The sequence below is a fragment of the Prionailurus viverrinus genome, chromosome B2 (assembly GCF_022837055.1).
Source record: "Prionailurus viverrinus isolate Anna chromosome B2, UM_Priviv_1.0, whole genome shotgun sequence".
Taxonomy (NCBI): Eukaryota; Metazoa; Chordata; class Mammalia; order Carnivora; family Felidae; genus Prionailurus; species Prionailurus viverrinus.
The window spans coordinates 42,361,811-42,389,171 of record NC_062565.1 but is presented as its reverse complement, the minus strand read 5'-3'; the positions used below and the strand labels follow the sequence as shown (position 1 = coordinate 42,389,171).

General features: G+C 41.4%; 2 protein-coding genes across 6 annotated transcripts in view; both read right to left on the bottom strand.

Annotated features, from left to right (window-relative positions):
- CDC5L (cell division cycle 5 like) overlaps positions 1-19,313 on the bottom strand; it is a 47,744-nt gene extending 28,431 nt beyond the window's left edge. For both annotated transcript variants that reach the window (XR_007152216.1, XM_047859070.1), the window contains exons 1-8: positions 19,086-19,313; positions 16,685-16,788; positions 15,034-15,195; positions 14,312-14,439; positions 12,838-12,937; positions 4,974-5,192; positions 3,204-3,348; positions 1,408-1,596 (exon numbers count right to left, since the gene is read on the bottom strand). Coding sequence is in view for 1 of the 2 variants with exons in the window: in XM_047859070.1 (XP_047715026.1) it covers positions 1,408-1,596; positions 3,204-3,348; positions 4,974-5,192; positions 12,838-12,937; positions 14,312-14,439; positions 15,034-15,195; positions 16,685-16,788; positions 19,086-19,130 (1,092 nt within the window). In the remaining variant the exon portion in view is untranslated. The remainder of the gene's footprint in view (positions 1-1,407; positions 1,597-3,203; positions 3,349-4,973; positions 5,193-12,837; positions 12,938-14,311; positions 14,440-15,033; positions 15,196-16,684; positions 16,789-19,085) is intronic.
- A 4,535-nt stretch (positions 19,314-23,848) lies between these two features.
- SPATS1 (spermatogenesis associated serine rich 1) overlaps positions 23,849-27,361 on the bottom strand; it is a 32,711-nt gene continuing 29,198 nt past the window's right edge. For 2 of the 4 annotated variants that reach the window (XM_047859072.1, XM_047859075.1), the window contains one exon: positions 26,719-27,322. In XM_047859072.1, coding sequence (XP_047715028.1) covers positions 27,175-27,322 — 148 coding nt within the window. In that variant the 3' untranslated portion in view covers positions 26,719-27,174. Of the gene's footprint in view, positions 24,115-26,718; positions 27,323-27,361 lie in introns of those variants that run through there. The other 2 variants (XM_047859074.1, XM_047859073.1) reach the window with 2 other exon arrangements.

Sequence of the window (27,361 nt, the reverse complement as noted above, 5' to 3'; positions counted from 1 at the left end):
CCTGCCTGGGATTCTTTCTCTCCCTCTCTCTCTGCCCCTCCTCTGCTCTCTCAAAATAAATAAACTTAAAAAAATAAATAAGTGGGGCGCCTGGGTGGCTCAATTGGTTGAGTGTCCAACTTCGGCTCAGGTCATGATCTCACGGTCCGTGGGTTCGAGCCCCGCGTGGGGCTCCGTGCCAACAGCTCAGAGCCTGGAGCCTGCTTCGGATTCTGGGTCTCCCTCTCTCTCTACCCCTCCTCTGCTCACGCTCTGTCTCAAAAGTTAACATTAAAAAAAATTTTTAAAAAAAGAAAAAATAAGTAAGTAAAAATAAAAATTAAAACATTAAAATAAAAAAGATAAAATAAAAGAGTAATCATCCAGAAGAGACCACTCAGAAATTCTGAGAAAGACTTTTTCAAGAAGCTGAGAATATCTAAAATTTGATCAGATTACAAGAGATTTGCACAGACAGTGTCAATCTAGAGTTGAATTTGTGCTAAGTCATCAAAAAATTTAGTATCTGAAAAAAACAAGTATTAACTAAAAAAAAAACATAATCATAAGTAATCATAAGGCACTTTGTGGGCTCAGCAATGAATATAGCTTGCACAGTCATAAAGTAAACCATGAATACAGAGCTAATCAAAATTATGATATAACCATAATGGAAAATGAGGGAATAGAAAGAGTGTGCGTGCATGATAGAGGAAGAGGGTGGGAGAGCCAAATGTTCAAATCCCCAGGTGGAGAAGTGGCTAAAACTGAAAATAAAATCAACAAGTAACAAGTGTCCAAGCAAGAAGATGGTAAAAACAGAGTTGTAATTGGTGCCTCTAAAGAGCAAGCAATGAGGAGCACAACTATTTTTCTTACTAAGTTTTAATAGGAACCATGTGACTCCTAATAAAGACCTTAAAATGTACTTCTATTAGAGAAGAGGAAATGAGACGTAAGGATGTTCAATAGTGTTTTGTTAGGTGTGGCTATTCTCTGGCATACAAACCCCCTTCAAAGCTGTATACCCCATGTGTTTAGGAGAGAGAGGGAAACAGTACTGATGGCAGCCTGTGCCAAGCTAAGCACAGAAATGCAAGGAAATTTTAAAAGTTACTGACTACGTACATCTGACTTCTTTCTAGGACTGCTAGGCAATGTGAAATTTTAAAATGCTTTGCTTTACTAATAGGTACTAAAGATTTCGAAGGGCTAGCTTCAAAAAAACAAAACAAAACAAAACAAACCTATGAGTAAATGTGGAAATGAAATCACCTCATTATTGAATCTGCTAATTTAGGTTCCTAATAACGAAATCTCTAGGATCTAGTTTACCCCTTTTAAAAGAAACAAACCAAATCACTTACTATGCTCCTTCACTTTCAAGGACAAGAAGTGAAAGGCTCACTCTACTATCCGACAGCTTACCTGCAGAATTCTGTCCTGGGAAGCCGGTGTACGAGGTGTTCTAAGAGCGATGCTGTTGTTGGTGACATTGTACTCAGACAAAAGCGTACTGGAGGCAGAGTTTGTTATGCCAGATTCCTCAGCGGTCTGACGTGCAATTTCACTTGCTTGGCCTACTTTTACAACCTCCTGGAGTTCTGCATCTGAAATCTAAAAATCATCATACAGCAACATTTTAACCAAAGAACAATACAGCCTAAAACTTCCATATTCCAGAAAGACGAATCACTGAAGCTGTGTGATGAGTACACAGGGGTTTGCTGTACTACTTTCTTCACTATTGTGGGTTTGAAAAATTCTACAAAAAAGTTTTTAAGTCTTCCCCACAAAATGTGGGGATAAATTCCATATATGATATACTATCAAGTGGCAAAGTCTTGTATTTCTATAATGAAATGCTTTCAAACCAACTACCACATCAATAAACCAAGAACATAAAATAATCACGTTTGTATACAACCATCAAAGGAGGGGGGCCTAAAAACCAATTAAAACATCAAAGTCCACTGAGCCATAAGATCCCTGAGAAAATCAAAAAGCATTATCTTAGTAATTTTACAAAAATAAGTATCCTAGGGGCATCTGGGTGGCTCAGTCAGTTAAGTGTCTGACTTCAGCTCCAGGTCATGATCTCACAATTTGTGGGTTCAAGCCCCACGTCGGGCTCTGTACTGACAGCTCAGTCAGCTGTTCTCGCTCTCAAAAACAAATAAACATAAAAAAATAATAAATTTTTAAAAAGTAAGTATCCCAAAGAGAACTAAGAAAAAAAAATTACAGGCAAAATCTCAATTTAAGAAATATCACTACTTTAGGGCGCCTGGGTGGCTCAGTTAAGCAATCGACTCTTGATTTCGGCTCAGGTCATGATCTCACAGTTTGTGGGTTTGAGCCCCGTGCTGGGCTCCACACTGCGGAGCCTGCGTGAGATTCTCTCCCTCTCTGCCCCTTCCCCATTCAGGCACATGAGCACTTTCTCTCTCTCTCTCTCTCTCTCTCTCTCTATCAAAAGAAATAAACTTTAAAAAAAAAAAAGGGAATATCAGTACTTGGATGGCAGCATCTGACAAAATTATGTCATGTTTATGCCCAAGAATTTTGTGTTGACATAAGTGCATCATTTGGATAAAGAAAGAAGCTCTTCTGGCCTCCTAAGTCCATCCTTCTGCTCCATTAAACCAAACAGTCCAATTCTACAGAGCTGTACTATTCAAAATAAACCAAGAATTTTTTCAAAATTCCCATGGTTCTGACCAACTATAATTAAGTCAAAGGAAGAGAAGGCTCTTCCTTGATAAGCTGAATGATAAGCTGAACGAGGGTATGTTTCTCTCTTCACATCTCCCACATTAATTTTCACAGCTGTTGTCTCAAAAAGAGAAGTATGACACAACAAAACATTCCCTATAAGAAAGCAGCCTGAAGTCCACACAGCCAAATACCACCTGTATCCTAATCGGCTACAATAAGAGGCCGGGAGCCCTAACCTGCTCACAAATTGCTAAAAGCTGACAATTACTTAACTAAACCATCACGGGGCAATTTAAGGCCAGATATAATAATTTATACAGAGAAGTTGTTATTTATCATAGTAAATCACAAGAACTTATCCTTATGTGGCTCACCTATTACACTGTAAATTTCTTAAGGGCACCCAACACCTAGCAAAAGCATGGCATGTAGACCCTTCAAACATGTGCTAAATAAATTATAAGCATATGAGTTCACACAATAAAAAACTGTTATTATTAGATTACCTGAGGGGCAGGGAGTACTAGTTTGCTTCTTTTTTTAGTAAATTCAGAAACACCACTAGTCTGAAGAATAGCTGATGGTAAATCAGATTCTTTTTTCCTTTTTAAATGCTGCTTGTCTTTTTTTCTGTCTCTTCCTTCTTTTTCCCTACCATGAATCAAAGCAGAGAGAGATTTTTAAAAGTTACACATAGACAATAACAGTAAAAGCCATATAAATACTCATACACTTCGAACAAAATAATCCCATTCCTAAAAAAATTACTGATAAAAAGACAAAATCCAAATACATTAAGCTGTGCCCTACACCATTACTCACCCACTATACTCAAGAGGAATGCAGGCTGAGAATAGCGATAGAATTAATAAGAAGATATAGTACTAAGTAACTTACATATTAAATATTAAGCCTACATAAAGACTATGATGATAAACAAAATTTTATATATAATTTCAACAAGAAAATTAAACTATTCCTATATCATGCTTACATTCTTACAAAAGTATGTGCGTGCACTTACGAAAATGATGGAGACAAGCATACAAAAAAACGGAAAACAGTAATACAAAGGGGATGGGATTAAAACACTGAATTTTTAAATTTCCCTTTAAAACTGTTCTTCAATTGTTCATTATGATTCTTTTAATTCACTTGTTTTTTTAAAGGATATTTCAGTCCTGACAAATGGTTAGTCTAACGCCAGCCTCAAGGCCACCTCTGAAAGTTCCAAGAATGCCTCCTCCCAGTCTGGGTGTCAGCCTCTTCCCCATCCAGCCTGTTCCTTCCAGATGAGCTGCTCCCACTTCCACCTCTTTATTCAAACAGCCTACCTCATACAAGGTCTTAATTTGAGAAACAAATACAATGGAGTACATCAAAGAAAATCCTGTTTCATGGTGCCTGACACCTGTCATTTAGTCCCAATTCATGTCAACAGAGTGGAAGGTCAGTAGGGGAGTAGAAAACTAAAACTCTCTGACAACCATAAAAAGTTCTCCCCACAAAATTCAGATGGAAGAGGGGCGCCTGGGTGGTGCAGTCGGTTAAGCGTCCGACTTCAGCCAGGTCACGATCTCACGGTCCGTGAGTTCGAGCCCCGCGTCAGGCCCTGGGCTGATGGCTCAGAGCCTGGAGCCTGTTTCCGATTCTGTGTCTCCCTCTCTCTCTGCCCCTCCCCCGTTCATGCTCTGTCTCTCTCTGTCCCAAAAATAAATAAACGTTGGAAAAAAAAAAAAAATTAAAAAAAAAAAAAAATTCAGATGGAAGAAATAGAGAAAACTCTAAAAATCCCTAGAAATAGGCAAAATCCTCTGCACCTTTAGACAAACATTTTATAAATACACTTACGTATCCCCATAAAAAGACTTAGGTATGCATCGGTAACTTTAATTTCATTCAAAGAAAACAAGATAAAATTTTCACTAGAATAGACAAAAAACCAGACCAGATTTTGAAATTCCTCAGTCCCTTAGTAAAATAACTAACTTGTTCACAAATGCACATCAACGTTAAGACTGTGACTCAGTGAGTGAAGACTACACTAAGAGCCAAGTGCTGACGTGTCAGGAGATGCAAACAGCCTTCTATGCCAAAGACACGACCGCAAGGGTCACTGGTTTTCTCAGAAACGTGAATCCAGTAAATAAATAAAAACATTATGTAGGTCACATTGTCCTAAATAATAAAAATCTGGCTCTGACAAGGATAGCGCATGGCCCTCCATAAAATTCCTACTATACTTTTCCATTTTCAAAATCAGAAAGGCAACTTACGATCTTAGTTCCCCATCAAGATCTTGTTGTCTTAATTTTCTGAAATCTGCATCAAGAGCCTGGTAGTTTTCCTCAGAAGTATCATAGAAACCAAGAGCAGGCTTTTTTTCAAATGGGATTTCAGCATTATAATCAACTCCTCTCTTCTTTTTTCTCTTCTTCTGAATTTCTATGCCAGCTGCTCTAAGTTCTCTTCTCTTCTGGAGGGCTGCAAGACGCCTAAAGAAAAACAACACAAGATCACCCTGAAAATCACATACCATGGGGAAGGGACAGATCATCTAATAGAGCTAAGAAAACTACTTGGATATTTGGGGAAGAAATATTTATTTAAATTTTTTCTTAATGTTTTTATTTATTTTTGAGACAGAGAGAGACAGAGCATGAGCAGGGAGGGGCAGACAGAGAGGGAGACACAGAATCTGAAGCAGGCTCCAGGCTCTGAGCTGTCAGCACAGAGCCTGACACGGGGCTCAAACTCATGGAGTGTGAGATCATGACTTGAGCTGACATCGGACGCTTAACCGACTGAGCCACCCAGGCACCCCAAGAAATATTTATTTAAATCCTCACCTCACAACCATTCACCAAAATAAATTCCCCTTTTGATTTAAAGATACGCGCACACACAAGCAAAAAGAAAAACCAGAAGGAACTATATAAGTAAGTATGCATCTTAACTGTGGTTGGGAATTACTCACTTAATATAAATTAAATAAAAGGCAAAGGTAAATACCCAACAGCTTTGAATTTTAAATTTTATATCTCTATAGAATTATTTTTTTTAATCATAAAACAAAAGTTAAACAACAGGAAAAAACATTTGCAATTTATATTGGGAACGGTTAGATATAAACAATCTATTCAGGTTTTTTTGTTTACTATATTCCAAGGGGTGGGTGGGGGAGGAAACAGAAGAAAACAAATAGTTCTCTAAGGAAAAATATGCAAATAGCCAAAATGATAAAAGGTATACTTAGCTAATAATCACAAATTAAATCAAGTACCATTTCTGCAGATCTAATTAACAGTGTTCAGTTTTTTGTTTCAATGGCAAGTACACAAAAAGTGGACAGTCACCCTCAGTGGTAATGGAAAACAAATGGGTGTAGTTTCCCCAAAGAGAATTTGGAAATACACATTAAAACCCTGAAGTTTCTCACATTTTTTAACCCAATAATTTCATTCCTCAGCCTTTAGCCTAAAGAAATAAGTAACATAAACAAGGCCTTGGCTGCAAGACTTCAAGCAGCATTCATAAATAAGCTAATAACTGGACACAATCTAGACATCCAACAAGAAATTAAGAAAACGTATAGCATAGTTATAAGCTAGAATATTAGACAGCCATCTATATAACGTTTAAAAAACCTGTAAATCTACTTTGCCAGGGAAAGATGCTCAAGACATACTGGTGTGTAAAACACGTTACAAAGTTTACACGCTATGGAGCAACATGTAAAAATTACATGCATATATCTATCAGTGAATATACGCTTGTAAGATGTGAAGGATATCCAACGAAATATGAACAATAATCACTGGAGGTTAGAATTTCATTTAATCTTTACTTTTTTGTATTTTCCCATGATGCTATAATTCTAATGATATAATGACGAGAAAAGTTATTTTTAATATTAAAAGGAGAAATCAGCATATAAGAACACTTTCCAGCATGAGGCTCTGCAGACCTACACCCCCAGTAAAACTGACAAAAATTAGGAAGAAAAAAAAAAAAGTTTAAGTCTCTGGAAAGGATCCAAAGGAGATATAGCACATGATGAAACATTTATTCAAGAAAACCTGAGGGGTGCCTGGGTGGCTCAGTCAATTCAACATCCGACTTTGGCTCAGGTCATTATCTCACAGTTCAGGAGTTTGAGCACCACGTCGGGCTCTCTGTTGTCAGTGCAAAGCCCACTTCAGATCCTCTGTCCCCCTCTCTCTGGCCCTCCCCTGCTTGCGCTTTTCTCTCAAAAATAGACATTTAAAAATTTCTTTTAAAAATTTTTAAATGTTTATTTATTTTTGAGACAGAGCACAAGTTGGGGAGGGGCAGAGAGAGAGGGAGACACAATCCGAAACAGGCTCCAGGCTCTGAGCTATCAGCACAGAGCCCAATGCAGGGCTCGTACCCACAACTGTGAGATCATGACCTGAGCCGAAGTCGGACGCTCAACCAACTGAGCCACTCAGGCGTCCCTTATTTTTTTCTTAATGTTTACTTTATTTTTGAGAGAGAGCATGAGTGAGGAGGAGCAGAGAGAGAACCACACACACAGAATCTGAAGCAGGCTCCAGGTTCTGAGCTGTCAGCACAGAGCCCTACTAGGGGCTCAAACTCACAAACCAAGATCATGACCTGAGCCCAAGTCAGATTCTTAACCAACTGAGCCACCCAGGTGCCCCCCAAAAAATATTTTAATTAAAAAAAAAAAGAGAGAAAGAAAGAAAATTTGAAAGACAAGGCACCTGGGTGGCTCATCAGTTAAGCATCCAACTTCTGATTCTGGCTCACGTCATGATCTCAGTTTGTGAGATCAAGCCCCGTGTCAGGCTCCAAGCTGACAGGTCAGAGCCTGCTTGGGATTTTCCTCTCTCCCTATCCAACCCCTCAAAATAAATAAATAAACTTAAAAAAAAAAAAAAAGGGAAAAAAGAAAATCTGAAAGAGGGCTTCAACTACCCCCATTGTGGTATCAGTCTGTACTTTTTAAATTTTTATTTATTTTTTTAATTTACATCCAAGTTAGCATATAGTGCAACAATGATTTCAGGAGTAGATTCCTTAATGCCCCTTACCCATTTAGCCCACCCCCCTCCCACAACCCCACAGTCTGTACTTTCTAATTAAGTTCTTCTTTCCAGCTTACCCCCTCAAGCAATAAGGACTGCCCCAAGCCAGTAAGACCCTGCAGGTAATGAACTCCAAGACCTTGAGTGCCAGACTTTTCCTGCCCACCTGCAAATACCCACTGACCTTTGTCCCACTTTCCTTACATAAACCAGGAAGTATTTTTGGCACTTTGGAGACAGTCTTTGAAACGCCAGTGCAAGTCTTCCCGGCGTTGGCCTCACTGAAATAAATTTCTGTCTTGTTCCACCACCACTCGTCCCTCTGCCTTTGCATTTTGTCAATGGGGAGTGGCCAAATCTGGTGTGTCTGGGACCCCCCAGAGCCAGGTACTCTTGCACCCCTGCACCCCAGCTACAAATCTAGTAAAATTCATTAAAGAAAAGTGAAAGTCTATAGTATCTGAATTAAGACCCACTTCCTCATCTCCTACCCCTGTCAGCACTGGGAGATATAAACTCTACTCCACACTGGTGCAGCCAAAACCACAGGGTTCTCTCTCCCCTCCAGTTCCCAACAGGAAGGCTTTCATTACAAGAGGGGCAGAACATCAGCAATTTTCATCCTGCCTCCAGATACCTGTTGCAGAGGTTACATTCCAACAAGAGTGGCCCAGAACCAGGGCCACTTGTTTCTTGTGCCCAGACAGAGGCTCTATCTTGGACACAATGCTGCTAAGAATGCTGGGGCTCCAGGAGTCCTTGCCCTAGCTTGCGGGATGAGGCTTCCACACTAGGAGAAGCAAGCGGAGGGGACCTAGGGCTGCTGCCCACACGGAGCACTCAGCTCCTGAAATGGAGATGTCATTCAGAGAGACAAACACACCACAGCCCAAGGGTAGAAGAAAGAATGCCAAATCTCCCCGCAAAAAAATTGACTTCGTTTGCAACAGAGTATGGAGAAAACGTTCAAGCCTAAAAGCACTCTCAAAAACAGTGGAACTTGTGGTAAGAGGTAACTGGGAAGAAACTGGTAGATTCACTGAAAAAGAGACTAAACTGTTGGCCCACTAGTTTGCCAGAAAAAAATGGGAGGAGACTTCCTGGGGTCAGAGCAAATACCAAGCACTGATCTGAGAAACTATGCCTTCAACTGGGTGTTGTAAGTGACAAATGAATCACTGAATTTTACTCCTGAAACCAATATTGCACTGTATGTTAACTAAAATTTAAATTTAAAAAAGGAGGAGGAAGAGGGAGGAGGAAGAAGGAGGAGGAGGAGGAGGAGGGAGGAGGAGGTAGGAGGAGGAGGAGGTAGGAGGAGGAGGAGGAGGAGGAGGAGGAGGAGGGAGGAGGAGGAGGGAGGAGGAAGGAGGAGGAGGGAGGAGGAGAAACAACCATCCTTTCAAAGGAGCCCAAATTTAATTGGATAGGTTTGTGGAACACTTTATGTCCCAAGACATTGTTGAAAACAATACACCAATCAGCTGGCAATTAGTAGAGCTTAAAATGTGGGCGTAGCTAGGGAAAAAGATGCCAAAAAGTGTGGGCAAAACCACACCATCCCAGGTGACTGTGGGTATACCCAAGACTGCACCCCCCATGAGGTGCAACATCAGAGGCTTTGCATTCTGAGGGGGCTGCTAGGGGAGAAGGGACTTCACTAACATAACCCACACATAAGCAAATAACAATAAAAAGTCTGGATGGAGAGAACATAGCACACAGAATTGCTACAATGTATGACCTAAAGTGTCCAGTTCCCAACAAAAAAAATTTGAGACCTGCGAAGAAACAGGAAAGCAAGACCCATACGGGAGGAAAAAAAAGCTGGCAACAGAAACTGCCAGTGAGAGCAACTAGATGTCAGATGTAGCAGACAGACTTCAATGGACCCATTATAAATATTTCCAAAAAACAAAAAGAAACCATGATTAAAGCAGCAAAGTATGATGAAAATATTGCATCAAGTAGAGAAAATCACTTAAAGATAGAAATAACTTAAAAGAACCTAGAGAGAGATGGTAAAGATTAGGCAATCCAGAAAAAAAAAAAAAGAAAGTAAGAACAGAGCCTCACAGAAATGCAGGGCATCATTAGGTGCACCAAAAGGAGAGAAAAAAAGAGTAAAATATTCAAAGAAATAATGGCTGAAAATTCTCCCAAATTTACCGAACCTACACATCCAGAATGCTCAACGAACTACAAGTCAGATAAAGAAATCTGCACGCAGGGGGTGCCTGGGTGGCTCAGTCGGTTAAGTGTCCGACTTCAGCCCAGGTCGTGATCTCGTGGTCCATGAGTTCAGGCCCTGCGTCAGGCTCTGTGCTGACAGCTCAGAGCCTGGAGCCTGTTTCAGATTCTGTGTCTCCCTCTCTCTGCCCCTCCCCCGTTCATGCTCTGTCTCTCTCTGTCTCAAAAATAAATAAACGTTAAAAAAAAAAAAATTAAAAAAAAAAAGAAATCTGCACACAGAAACATCATGCTAAAAATGTTCAAAGCCAAGGGAACTCCAGTAAGATTAACAGCTAACATCTCATCAAAACAACATGTAACAATATCCCATTTTATACAAATATTACTGTGTGTATATGTACACATAAATGTACCTCTGTATTGAAAGAAAGGCTTGCAAAGACACACATTTCAAAAATAAAGTTATTTCATTCTTTTTTTTTTTTTAATGTTTATTTATTTGGAGAGAAAGAGCTGGGGAGGGACAGAGAGAGAGGAGAGAGAGAATCCCAAGCAGCCTCTGTGCTGTTAGCACAGAACCAGACATGGGGCTCAATCCCATTAACCGTGAGATCATGATCTGAGCCGAAACCAGGAGTCAGACACTTAACCGACTGAGCCACCCAGGCGCACCAATAATTTCATTCTTTAAATAAAGGAAATAAAGACTTCAAATGATATCAGAAATGCTTTCACTAAGTGAATATAACCAAGCTAATAGCATCATATCAACCTCAAAAAGAAAATAGTGCAATACCGGAGGAAAAACGTATTATATTTATAATCAATAAAAAGCTTTAATGGGAATGCAAGCTGGTGCAGCCACTCTGGAAAACAGTATGGAGGTTCCTCAAAAAACTAAAACCTACAACCCAGCAATTGCACTACTAGGTATTTATCCAAGGGATAGAGGTGTGCTGTTTCGAAGGGACACATGCACCTCAATGTTTATAGCAGCCTATTGACAATAGCCAAAGTATGGAAAGAGCCCAAATCTCCATCGACAAATGAATGCATAAAGAAAATACAGTATACGTATACAATGGAGTTTTACTCAGCAGTCAAAAAGAATGAAATCTTGCCATTTGCAACTACATGGATGGAACTGGAGGGTATGATGCTAAGTGAAATTAGTCAGAGAAAGACAAATATCATATGACTTCACTCATATGAGGACTTTAAGAGACAAAACAGATGAACATAAGGGAAGGGAAACAAAAATAATATAAAAACAGGGAGGGGGACAAAACAGAAGAGACTCATAAATATGGAGAACAAACTGAGGTTTACGGGAGGGGTGTGGGAAGGGGGATGGGCTACATGGGTCAGGGGCACTAAGGAATCTACTCCTGAAATCACTGTTGTACTAGATGCTAACTGATTTGGATGTAAATTTTAAAAAATTAAAAATAAAATTAAAAAAAAAAAAGCTTTAAAACACATCTGTAATTTAGCATTAAAGAAATAGTCCTGCAATGTATTTTACATACAGACCAATCTGGTCTATTACAAGATATATGTACAAGTTAAGACACACAGATTCTATAAGAAAATCTACAAGATAGACCAGAGAAAATTTAAATCTGTAAAACAGTATTTAAAGCAAGCAATAACACTTATACTTAGAGAAGCATCCTTAGCCATCTATGGTTAAAAGGCTCAAAATTATTTGGTCTCCAAACAACAATGGACGAAAATGGAGAAGTGAATTTTTTTCAACCCTACTCACATTATTTAACCCTAAATAGTGTACAAAACACAAAAATGACTGAAACTGGGCAGAAAACGGAGTATCTCCCCTTGGTTTCTGTTTATTGTTCCAGGCCATTCATACTTCCATTAGGTAACTATTCTGGACTAGTGGCTGGCCATCTTAGCTATGCCAAGAAGCACCCTCAGGTGTGAAAGAATCCTCCACCCCAAGATCTGGCACTTCAAAGTCACTACTGGGGAAACCATCAACATAATGCTAGTCATCAGGTCAGGAAGGACTTCCTAGCGTGGGGACCAAAAACGGCAGCTGTGTAGGCTAGGAAGGTAACCCCAGTACCCAAATTCCAAAAGCTAATAAGCTCTTAGACAATTCAGATTTTCCCTTTAACCATTTCATGGTTTCTGGGCCATAGGAAATGAGCTCAATCATAGATCTAACCAAAAGGAAAAAGGAAGGGGAAAGTGGAGAAAACCTCGAGCACACGGCAATGATACCACTCACTTTTTAAACAAAAATTTCTAGAAGGGCCTAAAATTTGGTTCAAGGCTCATTAACTCCCTCTACATTCAGCCAAGTTTCTTATTTCACAGCCAATACCTGCACAATACTAATCAAGGAGAGTAACAATCACATAGCCTTGTATGTCCTCTAGTCATATGACTCCAAGATGCCTACAACAAATGAAGCTCTCCTATGTTAACAGAACAAATCCAACATAATCAAGCGATCACCTGGGCGTCACTTCTGCCAACATCTTTTACTTCTTACAACATCTCTTTAAAGACGTATTTTTTTCTGTATCTATTCTATGATGGTTAGGGAGAAAAAAATAAGATTTTTCCAAAGTATAAGGGTGTCTGGCTGGCTCAGAAGAGAAAGTATGCAACTCTTGATCTCAGGGTTATGGATTCAAGCCCCATGCAAGGTGTACAGATTACTAAAAAAATAAACTTTAAAAAAAAAAAAAAAAAACTTTTCCAAAGTATAAAGGAACTAAAGAGTATTAGCAAAACTGGAATCGGACAATTCTAATTATTACCCAACAGAGTTGACAGATCACAGTTTTATGGGGTCTAAGGATGCACAAACTAATTGTTCAACTACGGATGGAAACAACTATACCTTGCTTCTTCCAACTGTTTCTCTCTTGCTTTCCTCTTGGCTTTCTTTCCCTGAGTATTTGCCAAGCGGGCTCTAGCTTCAGAAAGCATCTCAAGTTCATCTGCAAAAATAGAGAAGAAAAACTAAGTTCTTCAACAGAAGTATGGTATGTGAGAGATATACTGTAGTACTTAAGAAGAGAAAAACCATAAATATAATCATTACATGGTGTTGTATGGGTTTTGAAGTCAGAGAAACCGAAGTTAAAAACCAGGCCCACCACTTGCTAGCTCTGTGACCCTGGATAACTTATTTACCCTCCCTGAGCATGCTGCATCATCTATAAAAAGGGAATAACAAGTCTTATTTCACAGGAATGTTGAGAAGAGCTAAGTAAAATATAATAGGTAAGGCATCCAAAAGTATTCATTAAATAATAGCTATAATTACCATATCTCTCATTATCATCAATTAACTGGCACAGCACCAATCATAACAAACTACTGTAAAAACTACTATTTATTTATAAGGAAACAGATACTCTATTAAACAAACCTTTTTTTCCTCAGAAAAGGTTTTTTCTCCCCTCCAATACATTTCCACGGCTCCCAAAATAGAATAAATTTCATTACTGATGCCTTACAGCAATTCCTGTATAAGGTTGTTGAGTGGAATCACAACTTTTTTTTTTTTTTTTTTTTTAAACAAGACAACTTTTTAAAACACTCAGATCCCAAGATTACCCACTCCATGCTGCAGCTTACTGACTCAGATCTCCCGGGGAGACCCTGGTACTTGTATTTTTAGAAGGTCACCACATAACAACGATGCAGGTAGGAACCACTACTTTTAAACTTCTAAATTTTAAAATTTCAACAAACATTCACTGAACACTTCACAACATCTCTGTTGAGGTAAGATAGCTATCATTATTCTCTATCTAGCAGGAAAGAGAATCAAATCTCAGAAGGATTATGATCTTGCCTAAGATCAATAGCTAATAAGTGGCAGGCAGGAGACTAAAATCCAGTTCCTCTGATTCTCGATTCAGTGTCTGAAGAAGGCATCATGAGTCTGCCTCCTAGTACCGCACTGCTGCCTTACCACAAAGATTAAATTACCTGCCTGAAGTCAAAATAGTTAACAGGACTGAACTCCAAATCCTGTCGTGGTGCCTCTCTCCACAGAATGGGAAGGAGAAAACAGAACTGTCAAGGGCTTACAACTAGCCTTTAGGGAATCTGTCCAGTAGTATTACGCTGCTTAATTTATTAAATGAAATGAAAAATCAAAAAATAAAGAGACACTGTCCAGAAAGAACAATTACTCTATAATAGAAGACTGGACACAATTAGAAAGAGAGAATAACAACTGCAGACAAAACTGGGGTTCTAAGAAGTCGGAGGAGCTTAGAAAGAAAACTCAAAGAGTTAAAAAGAGGCCTGAGGACTCTATGGTTACCAAAGAAATAAAGTCCTCAGAAGCACGCACTCACCCTCATCCATATCAATCGGATCAGGCCGTGCTGGTTTTGTTTCTGGATTTGGATCTATTTCCCCAGGTTTAAGTTTTCGTGGATCATCTGTCGTTTCCTCTTCATTGTCTCTTTGTGCAGCTTTATCCCTAGAAAAAAGCCCATAAAAGTTAGTCACACTCTCACACCATTCAGTCTTAAGAAATACCAGGTTTCCTAGCACTGGCACTCTTTCCTTTCAAAAACCCAACAGATGGACATTCACAAAATAAAGTGATTCTACTTTAGAGATGGCATTCAAATTCTAATTTCAGTGAGTGTTCCATTCACTATGAAACAGAATCCAAAGAGCTCCTTAATCACAAATGCAATAAAGTCATACAAAAAAAACAAAAACAAACTTTTCGTGAAGAACCAAGATGTTCTGGTTCACTCTTAGTGATGTAATTACGGGTGTAATTATGGGTGATTATTAGCTTTTTTACCATTTTTTCCCTAATTTTCTAAAAAAATAGAATATGTATGATTATATAATTTTAAGTTACTCTTTTAAAAAGCATGTAACAAGTATGTAATATTATCAATAACATGAGACTTAAGAGTATATAATCCGATAGCTTTAGCTCCTTTGGCTTTACTCAGATCTGTAACTGAATGTTTAAACACAGAAAATGCTAAACGCTTATTCAGCCTCATTCAGGAGATATACATACATTTTAATACTGATTTGGAAATTCACTTACAAAAGAAATTCATAGTGTTCCAAGCACTGGGCAGCTGTTCTTCCAATGATTGGCGCAATGGTCCTCCACTGAGTTGGCATCAACTTGGCCAAGTGCAATAGTTTTTCCTCTTCTTCTCGGGACCATTCTGTTTTCTTAATGCTTGGATCTAGCCACTCATACCTATTAAAATGATACCATTTGATACATTCATTAGTCACTCGGCAAGAATATCCTATTTACACATTAGATATACTAACTTCTGGTGTCTCAAAAACACAAGCTAACTCTCACCCTTCAATTACAAAAGCTGTTCTTTTTAACGCTATTTGGTTAACTTTACCCCATTTACTATTCCCTGTCTCACTGACTTCTGTTTTTTTTTAATTATGCAAGACTAGTAATGCTTGAAAAAGGTACCCTAACTGAAACATGATCATATGCCTTCTTTCTCTACTATCAATTGTTTTCATTTATTTTACACTTTATTAGAGGTTTTGAAATTACCTGAAATAAGACAGTACCACCTCACATTTTTAGTGTTTCTAGTTTTCATAGTACTTTCTCACACTTTTTTAAATTTTATTTATTTAAGTAATCTCTACACCCAACATGGGGTTCAAACTCCCAACCCCAAGATCATGAGTCACATGCTCTTCCGCCTGAGCCAGCCAGGTGCCCCTCTCCTACTTTGATTCAATTCTCACAATACCTTGGCTTACTTTAAGTATCTGACTTATACTCACTAAATGCTTCCCCATATCATACGATTTTGGAGTTTTTTAATTTAAGTAAAACTACTACTATGCCATCCTCTATCTCTCCTATTGCCCAACCCAACCCACCTTTTCCATCCAGTCTACTTAGCTGCAATTAAGATACAAGCCTTACTAAATATTGGGGCAGGAGCTTAGCTCCACTAAGACAAGCAGAAATCCAAACTTCTTCAGGCTGAGGACAATCTTCCTCTTTGGGATCCAATCTCTACATTCTGATCCTTTCTCCCACCCAGGTGCCTAGGAAATGAAATCACTCTTGTACAATCCAAAATGTGATCTTAGTACCACATGGGTCAAGGCTGGGGCCAGATCACTCATGCCAAGAGCTTAATGTGTCCACTACCCTGTGACTTAAAAGGAGACACCACAGGTGCAGTGTTGAGTTAAGTTATATTTTGGGATAGCAAATACACAATATTTCAACCGTGTTGATGAGGAAAACTCACTACTGTGAGCTAGCCTAAAAAACTAACCATTATTTATCATTAATTTCTTTGAGAAAGTAAGTTCTAAATCAACTTACAAATTTTTGGAACACAATCCACTTACAAGCTGGGGTCCATCAATACTAAAAGTAAATTTATTTTATGCTTAACAAAACACTCTCAAGCACATTAACTCATCTGTACCTCGTATCTCCATCAGTTAGTAAGGATTATTACCCCCAGTTGGGAGAAAACAGAGACAGGAAAGAGGGTATAAAAAAAATGCCTTGCCTAAGATCACACAGGAAGCAAGTGACAGCTAAGGCTTAAATCTGAATTCCCATCTCCCACTCCACACTTTCTGTTGTATCACACTGCCTGCTTTCTTTGGCAAGGTTCAAAGAACTGACATTTTCCTCATCATAATTAAGGTCGCTTTCTGTTTTCTACTCATTAAGTGGTACATACCATCTGGCTTTGCACTGCTTTGCTGATTTTCTATGCAGCAGTGAGGCAATCCTAGACCACTGGTTTTTTCCATATTTCATTACTGCTGCTTTCAGAATTTCATCCTAAAAAATTGTCAAGGAAAAACAATATATTCAATCACAAAATTCCAAGTGAGAACAGACAAAATTTCTCCCTAGGATTGATAGGGAGAAAAGTCATAAACACACACACACACACACACACACACACACACACAGACCAAGGTCTGGAAAAAAATACAAAAATTTCATTTACTATAACAAACAACAAGCCAGAATTGGCAAAATGCAAAATATTAAGAAGAGATCCCTCCGAAGGACATCCTGCCCTCCCTAATACACAACCTCCCCACCCTAATAAATTGGGAGTGAGTACAGCCCAATCTGAGAAACACTACCTGGCAGTGATTAACAAAAAATACTCTCCAACGTTTGGCTGTCATTCTCAAAAGGATACAGCTCCATCATTTATTCATTCACTCAAAAAACATTTCCTATTTCCTGTACCAGGTCTTCCATACTTCAGAAAAGAGAATGAAATAGGTCTCATCCAGCCCTCAAGAAGCAAAGCAAGACTCTGGGAATCCATTCTCCACTCCAGTTTACAAATGTCATTTTCTCTCCAGTCCCATAACCCCTGCTCTGACCCAAAAATCCACAGGTACAACTCAAGAATTAAGTATTTTTCCCCTACTACACCAGTCAGCTCTTCTTCTAGCCTTTAGTTATTGTTTCACCAGGGCACCCATTCTGATTTGGAATTCACTACTCCCAGGGGAGTCCAGAAAGCTAAGCCATAGACAGACACCAAGGATAACAGAGCGACAGATGAACGCACTTGGGGCATCTCACTTTTAGGCTTTTTTCCACATTGAACTTGTGATACATGCCTCATATATGAGCCACTCCACCCCATCCCACCCCCTACCTCATTATCAGAGATTTAAAAAGACTGCAGGGCTTTGGCCACTACACAGGAATCCTGCTGTTACTTGATTTTGTACATCTGTCTCTCCCCCAGAAGTCATCTCTTCTCCAATTTAAACAGCCTGGTTCCCTCTGTACAAACTGTGAGACAAGGTTGTCACTGATTTTACGTGTCACTTTGTTACAATACGCATCTTGAAGTAAAAACAAATAGCAACTGTCCACCCTACTAGACTCATTCTGCAACCATTTGCCAAAAAAACTATTTCATGGTGGTTACTGTCCGAGGTTCTAGGGATTCCGAGACCTGGTTCTCTTGCAGTGCTGTCTGCTGGGGAAAAGCAATGTCAACTAGCACTTACTGAAAGACTACTATGTGCCAGACTCTATTCTAAATGTTGATTCATTTAATCTATAAAAGAAGATTACTGTTACTATTATCATCCCCAGTAGAAAACTGAGGCTCTGAAAGGTTAAGAAACTTATCAGCATCACACAGAAGAATACGATGCTTGCAAAAAGATAAAACATGCTATATCAGATGGATGAAAGATGTACCACGGGGCCACTTATTTTTCCAGGGTGATAGGGCAAAAATTCAAGAGTTTCTGAACTGGGTTTTGAAGGATGGTCAGAAAGATGTCAAGCAGTAGGGCATTCTGAGAGGGCACAAGAAGTAAAAAGACACAACATAAAAAGATAAGATGTGCTCCTGAAACTGAAAGTTCAGTGCACTATGAACACAAAATGCATCAAAATCTTACTTGTATTTTACTTTTTCTCTACTGCCCTTTAGCTAGCCATTGGCATTATCCATTGCGTTTCCGAAGCAAAGAGACTACTGCAGGTAGTTTGTCCTATCTGGTTTCTATCCTGGCTGAGGCGGAGGGACAGGAAGAGACAGGCCTTGGGATCCGTCGTGAGGACAAACAAGTTATGCCTTGATAAGAGATAACAAGAGGGATGCGGGCATACACGGGCCCTGAACTTGGCACTCAAGCTGCTTCCCCTCCGCAAGGAAGTCAATGAAGGAACAAAGTTGTGGCCACAGCACTTCTCTATATTTTAGCAGAGAAGCACAATGCCCAGGCTGAGGGACGGGGGTGTGCCAGATAACCAACTCTCCCAGAAGTCCTATCCCGCCCCTTCCACACAGTGAGCTCCTCCATGGCAGGGGCGCGTCCTCAATTCAACAAATATTCACTTAGGGCCTAACAAGTGCCTGGCACGTCAAGTGATTAAATCACGGTCCCTGTCCTTGAGGTGCTCTGATGACTCAAGGCCGGACATCAAGTTAAGACCTCGAGGGTCCGCCCCGCGCTGCACCCCACCCCCCGCACCGCGCCCACGTAGACCCCGCAGGGTATCCTCCTCGCCTCCCCGACCTCCGCGCGCGTGCGCACAGGCCGCCGGAGGGGGCGGAGGGCAGCGGACGGCGGGAAAGGGGGACTTACCTCGGTATTCCTCCACACGCCCCCCTTGATCATAATTCGAGGCATCTTGGCTGCGGGGTGTCTCGGCAAACGGCCGAGAGGAGCTTCACAGAAGTAGTAACGGCGCTACGGCCACGGGACCTGAAGCCGACACTTCCTCCAAGCGCGACCTTCTGGCTTGAAGAGATGTGCGCAGGCGCAAGGTGGGGGGCGGGGGGAGCAGAGTAGCAAGTCTCGCGAGAACCGAGGCTGCTGAAAGGACTAAGTGTCTTGTTGTTATAGCTCTGGTCTAGGAAGACTGACAGAAACCCATCAAGCCCCTCTGGCTAAAGCGCTCTACGCCCCGCGCATGTCCAGAACACGTTGGAGGAAACCACGACTCTCGCGAGATACCGCCAGTGGCTCTTAGTAAGTAAGGTTGTGGTGGGATTGATCGTGAGGTCACCTAGTGGCGGAGAAAGGGAACATCACGCGTGCAGAATTAGCCAGCTGGTTTAGGAAGAGCTTTGTTAACTTATTAATTTAGCATTTTATTAGGCATGTAACTAATAGGAATTTACTCGCGGAATACTCAGGAAAAGGAAATAATTTAACCCTAATTTTTTTTTAAGTTTATTTTGAGAGCGTGGGCTCGTGAGCGAGGGAGGGGCAGAGAGAGAGAAAGAGGGAGAGAGAATCCCAGACAGCCTCCGCGCTGTCAGTGCAGAGTCCAGCGCCAGGCTCAAACTGAAGAACAAGGATATCATGACCTGAGCTGAAATCAAGAGTGGGAGGCTTAACCAACTGAGCCACCCAGGCATCCGTAACCCTAAATTTTTTAAGCTGTAAAATAGGCATAATAGTATAGCAACCTCATAGGGTCGTCCTAAGGATTAAATGAGATCATAAACCTAGGCCAGTATCTGATATATATAACTACCCCTAAAAGTGGCAGCTGTTATTACAAAGGCAACTTCAGATGATCGGTGATTGTCCCAGAAACCCACAAAAATATCTCATCAGTTTTTCATATATTTCTATTCAATCTATGTGGATTAATAATAAAGTGTTACCATTGATAGGCACTGGTATTAGACAAACTCAGGTTGGATTGAAATCTTCGCTCTCTCATTAGTTTGGGTAATAACCTTGCTGAATCTCAGTATCCTCATCTAAAAAGTGGAGTTAACAATACCTACCTACATAAATTTGGGTGGCAAATTAATTGATACATACCTAAAAACCCAATGAGGTAGAGCTTGTCAAAATGCCATTCCAGCACCCAGGGACTCACTCAGTGTCTACCATTTCTACGATGTAAATCATGCCCCCTAAGGGCATGCATTATACAACCTGCCCATTGGGACAGAGCAACCCTGTCAAAATGTCCCCCAAGACACCCTTGAACATGCAGACTGCATGTCTCACTTAAGGATTCAGAAAATGCAACATCATGCCACTTCCATAATGTGTAAAACCAAAGCCAATAGCCATGAACACAAGAGACTGTCCTCCAACATCGCGTGCACTGGCCAAACCCCCACAATATCACCCAAGCCTCAGCAGCCAGGACTCAAGAGTCCCCACAAAGAGGCCATCACCATCCCAGCTGGCAACACTAGAACTAAGAGAGAGGCATGCTATATCTCCCCGCCTTGAGCACCCGAGAATGAACCAACCTTGCTGACACCTTGATTTCTGATTTCCAGCCTCCTGAACTGTGAGAGATTAAATTTCTCTCACTGTAAACCACCCAGTTTGTGGTTTGTTACAGCATCCCTAGGAAACAAAAAAGCTCCCTTTTTAATATAACATTTCCAAACAAAGTTGACCCTGGAAACATTTTTTCTTATACTATCTATTGGTATTTAGGAAACACAATTTGAGAAACTCTGGCCCAGGAAAAAGAAATTGCCTGCCTCACTCGGTCAGTGGAGCATGTGACACTCGATCACAGGGTGGTGAGTTCAAGCCCCACGTTGGGTGTAGAGAATACTTAAAAATAAAATCTTTCTTAAAGGCCAGGGGTTGGGGGGTGGCACCTGGGTGGCTTAGTTCGTTGAGCATCAGACTTCAGCTCAGGTTGCGGTCTCACGGTTCATGGGTTCAAGCCCTGCATCAGGCTTTGCACTGACAGTGTGGAGCCTGCTTCAGATTCTGTGTCTCCCTCTCTCTCTGCTCCTCCCCCCCCCCCAATAATAAACATTAAAGTATTTTTTTAAGAAGTTGGCAGTCCATCCAGCTTACAAAGGAGTAACAGGGATGTTAGCAGGAGGGTTTGTAGGTTGCAATGTCCCCCATTTCTCCACCTCTCATTCCTTTCTGAGGAACTAGTTCTGACTGGGTTAACTTTGCTTAGCCAAGAAAACAATCGAAATTCTAGTTTCCTCCTTGTCCAGTTTTTACCATCAAATTGTGCAGGAAAAAGGGCTAAAGTTAGGGTCAGAAGCCTGTGACAATACCAAGACATTGGGGGCTGGGGTTATAATCTTCATCATCTCCCCAAATAAGCAGATGGAATTTCAATAGAAACACTGTGCTGCTTTGCAAATACAATTTCAAGACCTCTAGGCCTGCCCTGTCTATTGGATTGCTACCCCTAAGCCTTTCCCTTCCATTTAGAAACCCTTCAGCTAATGTTGGAAAAAGCTAATGTCTGGGTAGACATGAAATTCCACGCACCCTAAGTGCTGGTAATTCATACCGTAATGCTAACCATGGTTAATCATCTAAGTTGGCTTGGGGATGCCTGGGTGGCTCAGTCAGTTAACCTTCGGTCTCTTGATTTCTGCTCAGGTCACGATCTCACAATTCGATTCTTTAGTTTGAGCCATGCATCAGGCTCTGTGCCGACAGTGCAAAGCCTGCTTGAGATTCTCTCTCTCCCCTTTTGTCTCTGCCCCTCCCCCACCTCAAAATAAACTTTATTTTTTTTAATATGAAATTTATTGTCAAATTGGTTTCCGTACAACACCCAGTGCTCATCCCAACAGGTGCCCTCCTCGATGCCCATCACCCATTTTCCCCTCCCTCCTACCCCCCTAAATAAACTTTAAAAAAACAAATAAACTGGTTTGGGTTTCGCCTACTGACGCTTCTGCATGGTGGACCCAGTTGTAGTTTGTAGTCTTTTTCTCAGGTGCTCATATTCATTATTTCTAGGGAGTCCCCTATGCCCTGGGGTGGCAAAGTATTCCCAAAGAGGATTTGGGTTTTTTTTCTCAGGCCACAGAGTTTCAGAGCTCTCTTTGAGCGCCTATCTTGGTTTGGGATCAATATTCTGATCAGGTTATTTATTATCTAGACCCTGCATCCACATGGCACAGGCTTGAGATTCATATTTCTCACAGGAGCCTTTTTTCTACTTACACATACCAGTCCCCAGATGCATATACCCAACTACATCCCAAACAATTCCATTCTGTGTGTGTCACAGTTTCCTCAAATTCAACTTCCCAAAATTGAGCTCCCCCTAGACGACTTCCCCAGCATTCTCTATTTCACCAAATAGCACAGGGCTGCCGTGTATGGTTGTGTAAGTAGTTCACTGCACAGGGACAGAAGGGGGCTGAAATCTAGCTGGCACACTGCTTACCAGACAGTGCGTCCACACGACTATCTCCCCCAAGAGGGCATCTTTCCCTAAGTGTATAAAGACACCACATGCTGCCCTGGCAAGGGCACCACCAGCCACCTTGTTGCTACTTGTCCTTTTCCCATACCTTCCCCCTACCCATATCCAAGTCAACTCAGAGTCTTGCACTTTTAGTTAGCCCTCAAATCCATCTCCTTCGTGCCACTTCTGTAAGTTGCCAGATTTAGCAAATAAAAATACAGAACTCCCAGTTAAACCTCAATTTCAAGTAAAAACAAAACAAAACAAAACATATTTTTAGTATAATTATGCCTCATGGGTCCATTCCGTCCTCTCTAAGAGGACCCCGCGTGTTACACCAACCCACACTGTACCCAAACAAAAAAACACGTTTCTAACCAGATGATCCTAGCCACGCTCACACCATCACCACTAAAAGCTGCCCCCACACCATTTTTATATTTGGTGGAAACCAACACATTTCCTCAGAAAACAAGTCATGGGGTGGGGAGTGGTTCAGCTGGTTGAGCGTCAGACTCTTGATTTTGGCTCAGGTATCGATTTTGGCTCAGGTCATGATGCCAGGGTCGTGGGATCAAGCCCCACATCGGATTCCACACCGAATGTGAAGCCTACTTACGACTCTCTCACTTTCTCCCTCTGTCCCTCGCCCCCACTCAGTCTTTCTCTCTAAATTAAATTAAATTAAATTAAATTAAATTAAATTAAATTAAACAAGTCATTGGTATATTTGGCTTCTCTTCGGATATGAGGCTGGGCCTCCTCCCCCGTGCACATTAAGAAATGTTTACTTTTCATATTAGTATTTCTTACAAGGTCCGGGTTCCAGAGCCTCAGTGTTGGTTCCTCAAGTCGGTAGTGGCGCCCCCCATCTCCAGGGAGGGTTCGGGCCATAACCCTTCCTAGAGTTGCCCAGCATCAGAAAGACACCACATGGGTTCCCACATCCTTTCCCAGAGCCCACAGGGAACTTGGCCAGTAGACCCCCTGCAAGTGCCCCATCTACATCAGGCCCATTGCTCAGTTTCGGGTCAAGGTATCACTGTGTCCTGATTTTCCAGCCGAGAAAGAAAAGCCTCTCCGTCAGTAGCATGATCTGGAGGAGCTCCAGCTCTGATATATTTCAGCAAGAAATCCTATACACAAGGCTTTTATCTGCCCAGCTTTTAAGGGTCAAAGGCCTAAGAGCAAAAGGAAACAGTCTAACCAAATTGGGTAGCTCATACCAGAAATGTGGACAATTAATGAAATTATACAGAATATTGATAACCCGTTTGTGGAACTGTAAAAGTTTAACATCCAAATATCTTAACATTTTGATGACTAGGAGTGCAGAGACTATAGAAACAGTCTTGGAATTGTCTTCATTTAGCTTATTTGGACTTGAATGTCACCAGCTGTATAACATAATATTCCCTCCAGTCCACAGAGGCTAGTTTTCATTCTTCCCAGGATCTGAAATTAGAATACCCTGTGTACAATATGAAGTTGTTACTCTAATGAATCTACTTGGAAATGTCATGTACAGGTTGCTTCCATTAAGCTTGAGAGTTTCAGTGATTGAAAGTAGGAGGCGAACACACACACACGTACACACATGTGCACCTGCACCCACATGCTTATTTACCAAGGAACCTGAAGTGAGGTGAGGGGGGTTTTCATGTCTTAAAAGGTCCAACATTTTTGTGCCTAGGAAGAAAGGACTGGGACAGCTAGGACACCCACATATTTTTGCCATTTGGCCATTTAGTCTATGCCTTACTCTCCCCATAAGGTTTGTGAGTTTGAGCCCTGCGTCGGGCTCTGTGCTAACAGCCTAGAGCCTGGAGCCTGCTTGGGATTCCATGTCTCCCTCTCTCTCTGGCCCTCCCCTACTCGTGCTCTCTCTCTCTCTCTCTCTCTCTCTCTCTCTCTCTCTCTCAAAACTAAACAAACCTGGGGCGCCTGGGTGGCACAGTCGGTTAAGCGTCCGACCTCAGCCAGGTCACGATCTCGCGGTCCGTGAGTTCGAGCCCCGAGTCAGGCTCTGGGCTGATGGCTCAGAGCCTGGAGCCTGTTTCCGATCCTGTGTCTCCCTCTCTCTCTGCCCCTCCCCCGTTCATGCTCTGTCTCTCTCTGTCCCCAAAATAAAATAAACGTTGAAAAAAAAAAAAAACTAAACAAACCTAAAAAAAAAAAAAAAAAAGGAATAATATAGACCTCTTTGAAATCTTGAGGCCGCTATACATCTTCCAAAACTGTACTCTGGGTGTTTTTCTTAATACCTTTATTATATAGGACTCCGTCCCTCCAAAACACCAGGGTCCCCTCTGAGAGCAGTTTCCTGGTCCACCTAGATACTCCCACCTGGAAATTCCTGCAGAATCCTTTTTTGCATCTATATCGTGTTCTCCATTATCCATCCAACACAGGTGGTTGCCACTGAGTTTTTTATATATATATATTTTTTTTTTAAATTTTTTTTTTCAACGTTTATTTATTTTTGGGACAGAGAGAGACAGAGCATGAACGGGGGAGGGGCAGAGAGAGAGAGGGAGACACAGAATCGGAAACAGGCTCCAGGCTCTGAGCCATCAGCCCAGAGCCCGACGCGGGGCTCGAACTCACGGACCGCGAGATCGTGACCTGGCTGAAGTCGGACGCTTAACCGACTGCGCCACCCAGGCGCCCCTATATTTTAAATAATAGAAGCACAAAAGTTCTCTTTTACAGGAGTAGGTGTCTTTGAGAAAATTTGTTGGCAGCCTCTTTTTCTTCCTTTTCTAAATTATTTGGTTTTGTTTGTTTGTTTATTTATTTATTTATTGTGGATTTTGTCGGGGACAGTGGTGAGCTTTGCGTCCCAGGGGCAAGGGAACCAGCGCAGAGGTATGCTGATGCTAACCCAAAGAGTGGCCAGACACAGTTGCTGGCCGTGGCCACCATGTTGTCTTCTAGTTGATCCAAAGGCGTGTATAAAGACAGCAAGGATGTACTCCGTTCTAAACCCACTTCATTTACTTCACTTATTGGCTACCTCTGGAGACAATGTTTTCACAGAGAAAGAAGTCGTGTCTCGTGTCTCGAACAATTTGGAGTCTCAGCATGGGCCCCAGTTCTCTCTTTGCGCTTTAACGTTTCGCGAGACCAGACCCACAGCCCTCATTAGCCAGCCAGTGGGGTCTCCTTAGTAAAGGAGATCGGCTATGAAGATGCTGAGTCACTGGCTTGACTGCCGAGGGTCACAGCCTGAATGTATATGGTTGGCTTTTATTCCTATCTTTTCTTCCAAATATTTGCTTCTCGCCTGATTGATGAAAGGCCCTAAGACTCACGACTGGCACTCACTGAGCTCTCGTCCTGCTTGGCTGTGTGGTCAAACAAATACAGGAGTGAGGGAGGGAGTTACAGGGGCAATGGTATGAGTCGCCTGTGGCGATCCAGCCTTCACATTTTTCTGACATGTACCACGTGAATAGTAGAGAAAATCTCGAATGGTATTAATGAGAATAGTTTTACCAAACTAAAGCTGACGGCTGCATTTTACCATTGATATGAGGGCATTCTTAGAAAACGAAATTTAACTGACTAAAACTGAAGGTGGACCGTCAGAGAATTGTTATCAATGTTAGGTTCCCCGAAGTTGTTATTTTGTATTGAAACTGTTGGCGCATATCCTTGACCTTAGGAGATGCATATCGAAGTATATAGTATGTAGGAGCATAGGGTGATGATGTCTGCCACTCCTTTTCAAACAATTCTTCAAAATAATAACAGGAGGGGCACCTGGGTGGCTCAGTCGGTTAAGCGTCCGACTTCAGCTCAGGTCACGATCTCGCGGTCCGTGAGTTCGAGCCCCGCGTCAGGCTCTGGGCTGATGGCTCAGAGCCTGGAGCCTGTTTCCGATTCTGTGTCTCCCTCTCTCTCTGCCCCTCCCCCTTTCCTGCTCTGTCTCTCTCTGTCTCAAAAATAAATAAAACGTTAAAAAAAAATTTAAAAATAATAACAGGAATGAAAGAGAGAGAAATAACACACAAATTCTGACAAAGGCTAACCACAGTGAATTCTAAGTGAAGGACATGTAGGTATTTGTTCATTGTATGATCCTCACAACTTTTCTGTAAGTTTGAAGGTTTTCAGAACATAGAGTTAAAAAAAAAAAGGCAACGCACAGTGATTACTTATCAAAGTCAAACATTTGACTTAGAGCAATCACACTGACAGAAGCAACCAATTGGAAGAGGCTCTCCAGAGTACAGTCAGTGCATGCTCTGTGGGCCTGTTTCTGCTTAGGATTGTCTTGGCGAATCCAAAGAACCTGTGGATAGAGGCACGGAGTTGAAGGTTGTGCCCCATTACAAGACTAATGGTGCTCAACCAACACACTCAACCAGTGATGCATGGCCATGATAACAGCAGCCCAAGGGACCACGGTGTGGGGCAAAAGATACCATCCACTCTGGGAGAGGCTTTGCCTTCTCTCCTCTCCACTGCGAAGCCTCTCAAAAGCCTGCTCTTCTGGGCTTGCCTCCAGTTTTATACTATTCTTTGAAGGTTCTTTAACCCACCAGCAGGGAATAAACTGTGCACCAAGGGAACCGCTGGGTGCCAATTGTCAAGCTCCTCCACCTCTCTTATCTCGGTCTTCAGCCTGTTGGCCTTCTCCTTCACCCAGAAAGGCAAGCTGCAGGAAGAAAACAACACCTGAGTTTGAGTTTGTCTA